This window comes from Sinocyclocheilus rhinocerous, unplaced genomic scaffold (assembly GCF_001515625.1).
Source record: "Sinocyclocheilus rhinocerous isolate Xijiao unplaced genomic scaffold, SAMN03320098_v1.1 scaffold3047, whole genome shotgun sequence".
In the NCBI taxonomy this organism is placed as follows: domain Eukaryota; kingdom Metazoa; phylum Chordata; class Actinopteri; order Cypriniformes; family Cyprinidae; genus Sinocyclocheilus; species Sinocyclocheilus rhinocerous.
Genome location: NW_015662947.1, coordinates 42,797 through 48,530, shown reverse-complemented (window position 1 = coordinate 48,530; position 5,734 = coordinate 42,797). Strand labels below are relative to the sequence as shown.

General features: G+C 36.5%; 1 protein-coding gene across 1 annotated transcript in view; it reads left to right on the top strand.

Moving 5' to 3' along the window:
* The window catches only part of LOC107728515 (kinesin heavy chain-like), a 39,216-nt gene that overhangs the window by 15,970 nt on the left and 17,512 nt on the right, over positions 1–5,734 (top strand). Inside the window, exons 6-10 of the mRNA XM_016538718.1 lie at positions 1,584–1,639; positions 1,742–1,829; positions 2,428–2,546; positions 2,980–3,084; positions 3,186–3,334. Coding sequence (XP_016394204.1) covers positions 1,584–1,639; positions 1,742–1,829; positions 2,428–2,546; positions 2,980–3,084; positions 3,186–3,334 — 517 coding nt within the window. The remainder of the gene's footprint in view (positions 1–1,583; positions 1,640–1,741; positions 1,830–2,427; positions 2,547–2,979; positions 3,085–3,185; positions 3,335–5,734) is intronic.

The window sequence follows — 5,734 nt, the reverse complement described above, 5'->3', positions numbered from 1 at the left end:
TGCTGGCCGCGAGCTGATCTGTTCAACTTGCCGATGTGGTTCGCCGGATCGGCTTTCACCGTGGACGAAGCGGAGTCCAGCCCGGGGTCGTCACATGTGGTTGCCGCAAGCCCGCTGGCCGCTCCTTCGTCGAATCCGCTGGCCGCGCTGTTCTCAAGCCTGCCCGCCGATCCTTTGTCTGCAATTTAATAATACCAAAGTCCTTTTAAGACAAGTCATGTTACTCGGGGGCCATCTTTGAAATGCCTCTCGGCAAGTGCAACTCCTATCTCTTTGAATGGGGAAACATCAAATTCTCCAAAACTGTTCACTAAGCTTACGATTAAATTTAATATTTGAAATCACCAAAGACATCTGACAACAACTGTGTCATAAATGTTGTTACTTTTGCTCTAATAGCGTTGTAAAAATCTTATTTTTCAGGCTAGATCAGCCAGTGCACATGCGCAGTCCTGAGCGCACGTCTCAGAGCGCTGACTGTTTCTATAGCAACCGGGACGCTTCTAATTGGCTCTTTCATTCAGAAGGCTCTTTCATTCCTGCGATTGAGCGGCCATATTGAGCGTTGCAGTTTTCCCCATTCAAAACTATACGAGGGACACGTCTTGGGTATTCTATAGTCTTTGATAATACTGACCTATTAGCCTTCTTTTGCTATTGCTTTTGAGCATTAGGTATCAGTAACATAATTCATTCAGAACCTGTTCTATGGACATATACTTTCTGTACCACACCATTCTGCTGATATGGAATGAGTTTGACTACTTAATCAGTTATATTAATAGAACTGCTTCACTGGGGCAAACAAACAAAAAAATCCTAAAATAATAAACAGGATACCCCATAGCAGCATTTCCAGAAGTATCCAACATCTCTCAATCATGATCTTACTCAGCTAAATGTAACTATTAGCTTAACAGCTGTATTCCTTGAGCCTCCTTTGATATCGTTTTGACAGACATGTTTATTGTGTATTATTTGTGTTCGTATTCATGTTTATTGCTAAGTTTAGTGTGGCAAAATAGAAGCGCAGCTGTAATTTGCGTGCAGTGTATCTGGTTGCCATGACAACCTTGCTTCCTGCTGTTGCTCTATGTAATCAGAGTGTGAATTTGTCGATTTTCTATAGCAAAACTAAAATGTGTTTAAAAGTGCGACTGACCAAATCGTCCGGCTCAGTTTTGAATTGAATTGTTGAATTGGTGGTTGTTGGGTTTTAAAATGTTTGAGAAGTGACATACTGTAATCTGGTGACTGACTGGTGTGCTGCATTTGTCAGTGCGGTGTGAAGTGCCCTTAAGACATGCTGCTGCACAGATAGGCATGTATAAAATTCCTGAAGCAAATCTATAATGTGGAGCTGGAGGAGGTGGAGGGTTTCAAGGGAACTCTGATAGTAGGCTGCAGGACCAGACACTGCACACCACACATCACTGCACCAGACTATTTAAATGCTGGCCAATCAGATTTTGCCACATAGTAAATAAAGTGATTGTTATCAGATTGCATGTAAAGGACTTATCAGCCTACAGTATCTGGAGTTCCATTAATTAATTATTAATTTGTGCTTCTTTCCTCTTTAGTCACAAAGACCAATCTGTGCGTGCATGAAGATGAGAACCACGTCCCTTATGTAAAGGTGATATTTCACATCCACCAGCCACCCATATTGTGATAATACTGTATGTGTGATAACTATATATTATCATAATAAAACAGAATTATTCTGGTTGTGTGTCAGGGCTGCACTGAACGGTTTGTGTCCAGTCCTGAGGAGATCACTAATATCATTAATGAAGGAAAGTCCAAACGGCATGTTGCTGGCACCAGTGAGTGCTTTTAGCATTTTCAAATTTACTGTCATTTACTCACATCAGTTCATGTTATTTATTTATTTATTTATTTTATTTCAAAATGGAAGTATGCTAACCAGTAGCTTCTCTTAAAGACAACCTCATCTTAGTTTGACAATTCAGTCACCTTACTAAAGCACAGCTCAATGGTGATCTTACAGGTAGTGCTTAACATGTGTGTCCTCATGCTGGACTGCCAACTTTTCAGGTCAACTTGGAGCAACAATTCACACAGGGCTTGGGGTGGGGGGGTTAGATTTTTTTTTTCAATTTAAAACAATCTTCAAAACCCATTATAATAAATTTCACATTCAGCTGTGCTTTTAATATAGTGTGTTGTATATAGTAATATTGTGATGTTTGTCTTTTTTCCCCACTAAGTTTTTTGTGTGCATTCATTTTCACAATAAATAAGAAAATTACTAGTTAAAATATTCAGAATCAATATTTTTATGTGAGGATCAATATATAGCCTATATCACCCATGACACCAACCTTAGTCTAAGCAGCAAATGAGAAGATCTTGCCTTAGTTGTGTGGATGAGCAGTAAATTAGATTTTGTTCTGTTGCCAGATATGAATGAGTACAGCTCTCGCAGCCATAGCATTTTCCAGATCGTCATTTCGCAGGAGCATGGGGACCATAAACTCTCTGGGAAACTCTACCTGGTGGATCTGGCTGGCAGTGAGAAGGTCTTTTGTGTTTTTGATGTCATATTAAAAACAAACAAACAATCAAACAAGCACATCATTCTAGAAGCTCTCCTATAAAATGTATGCAGCACTCTTTCTTTCTTTTTTTTTTCCTCAAGACACTTTTAAATTAAATATTATGTAATTTGTGTTCTTTTTTAAATTAATTTTATATTAAGTTTGCAATTTCTGCGATTCTGATATAAAAATCTAGTCCACGTATAAATGGAACCCTTATTTGTTTGATTTTTAAGTAAAGTAGTTTTTACAAAAATTAACTAAATATTAATTTAACATTGTTGCATGACTAATTGTTAAATATAGTTTACTGCGTACTGAATTAATATGCAATATTAAATGATAATAATTAAAGTCGGCTAAAAAGCAATTAGGGAAAATCAAACATATTTATGAAGCTTGCTTTCATTTGTAGGTCAGTAAGACAGGTGCAGTTGGAAATGTTCTGGATGAAGCTAAAAACATTAATAAGTCTCTGTCTGCTCTCTGCAATGTTGTCTCTGCTCTCACTGAACGAGCTGTAAGTGCACAGACACAAATATACACATGCTTATACAAACATAAATATGCATTTTTGTTACACTGATATTTTTATTTATTTTTTTTTGTGTGTTTGAGCAGAAAACTCACATACCGTACCGTGACAGTAAGCTGACCAGAGTTCTACAGGATTTTCTGGGAGGAAACTGCCGGACAACCATATTAATCTGCTGCTCCCCCAGCAGCCTCAACAAAAGCGAGACCATGTACACCCTCATGTTTGGACAGCGGTACCTCCACCACATACTAATTCCATTCCTATTTTCATATCACAAAGTTTCTACTGTGTCGTAACATTATTGGTACAGTTAAAATGTATTTCAACAAAAGGTCCAAAAACTATATTCTGACACACACAAAGAATGAAAACTCTGGATCAAACTGTAATCTTCATAGTTTTTCATGCTAATTTCAGAAATATGATCTCACCACTGAAAGTCACATTTTACCAAACAATCTGATGGCTTTATTGCCATTATGCAAATAAAACATTATCTAACCTACGCAATTAAATGATACATTTTAACCTACTGATTAAAGTGAAATCAGTAAGCTTTATTTAATTCAACGTTATAAACACAATCAATAGTCACATTAAAAATATAATAGATGGTATAAACAGATAATATACCTTTAAATATATATGAAAACAGTTATACAAAATAACTATAATTGCACTATATTTGAATGCCCTGAAAAAAATACTGTAGACCTTAGTTCTCTGTAGGGCTGTGTATTGGCAAGAATCTGGCGATACGATACGTATCACGATACAGGAGTTGCGATACGATACATTGCGATACACACCACCATATGCAAACCTTAGCAATAAATAAATAAATATATAAATAAATATTGTTTACCCTGTTGAAAAAAACAGCATATGCTGGTTAGGTATGTTTTGAAGCCGGACCAGCACATGACCAGCTAAGGACTTGTAGGCCTATTTTATATTATGGACTTTATGTAACATTTATTCATGATAAACTTCAATTGAATCGCACGTAATACAGTCCGGTAGCCAAGGCCTATGGCTATTAAAATAATTTAATAATGCAATAATTTCTATAATAAATAATATAATAATTTCTTAATTCAAAATAAAATATTAATGAATCCATCTCTGATAATCCCGGGTTGTTATGGTCACGCAGGTTTGTTTACACATTAAACTCGTGACCACGAGAAAAATTCATGGGTCCTCATATGGCTTGTTAACTGAGGGGGGTTACAGAGTATTTGTTAAATATAAAAACAAAATATATATTGTGTGTTTGAGTGGTCCAGACGCTACAAACTCGTGACCACGAGAAAAATCTTTATTTTGCATTGATATTAAGCAGATGTAACTTTTTGTTCAGATCAAAATGTTATGACATTGTATGTCACAATTGTAAACTTAAACTGTGAACCTTTAAAGCAGGATCTAAAAATATATATTTTATTTTTATAAAATACATTTTATACATATACATTTAACTAAAATATGGTGCCCGGGAGCTGACATGGTCGGTTCACTTAGTTTTGTTGTGGCCACCCCTGCTGAAAAAAAACAGCTAAAACCAGCATAAGCTGGTCAGGCTGGTTTTAGCTGGTTTATCAGGCTGGTTTTAGAGGTGTTTTGACCACTTTTTTAGCTGGTCAGGCTGGTTTAAGCTGTTTTTTTTTCAGCAGGGACGACATAACTCGTGGGAACGTGATAATATGTCGTGGCCATGAGATATTAATTTGTGGGAATGTCATATTAACTCGTGGGAACGTGATAACATGTCGTGGCCTCGAGATGCTATGTTGAGGGAACTACATCCATTTCTTGTGGCCACGACTTCTTATGTTGAGGGAACAACATTTCTTGCAGGATTCCTAAAGAACACAAAACAATTGTAAAACAATAAAATAAATACAGATGTTAAACATTCTCAGAACCTTTCAATTTGGATTTCACAGGTTTTTCAATTTGTATTTATGTTCTGCGTGGAATCACCGAGACCGAGACCGCGACGCGAGCACTGCCCCAACTGCACAAAACGCCCCCACCACGAGAGAAAGCTGCAGTCACGCGGCCGCGGCGACCCTACCGCCCACCGCGCCCCGTGCGAAGGCTCTTCACACGGGACTAGTGATGGGAAGTTCGGTTCTTTTCCGCGAACCGGTTCTTTCGGACAGTTCGATTCAATGAACCGGTATGGCAAGCCGTTTTAACATTTAATCAATAAACCGCACTAGTATCTAATTTAACGTTACTAGTACTTATTTTTTTAGATACTAGTATCTTTTCCATTAAGTACTTGTGCTTATTCTTTAGGTACTAGTGTTTTTTGTAAAGTTACTAGTACTTATTCATTAGATACTAGTACTTAATCATTAGATACTAGTGCTTATTCATTAGGTACTAGTGCTTTTTTATTTGGTACTAGTACTTATTCATTAGATACTAGTACTTATTTATTAGCTACTAGTACTTATTCATTAGCTACTAGTACTTATTGATTAAATACTAGTACTTATTTATTAGATACTAGTACTTATTTATTAGATACTAGGATTTATTCATTAAATACTAGTACTTATTCAATAGATACTAGTACTTATTTCAATAGTGACTAGTAACTATTATATTGTTACTAGTA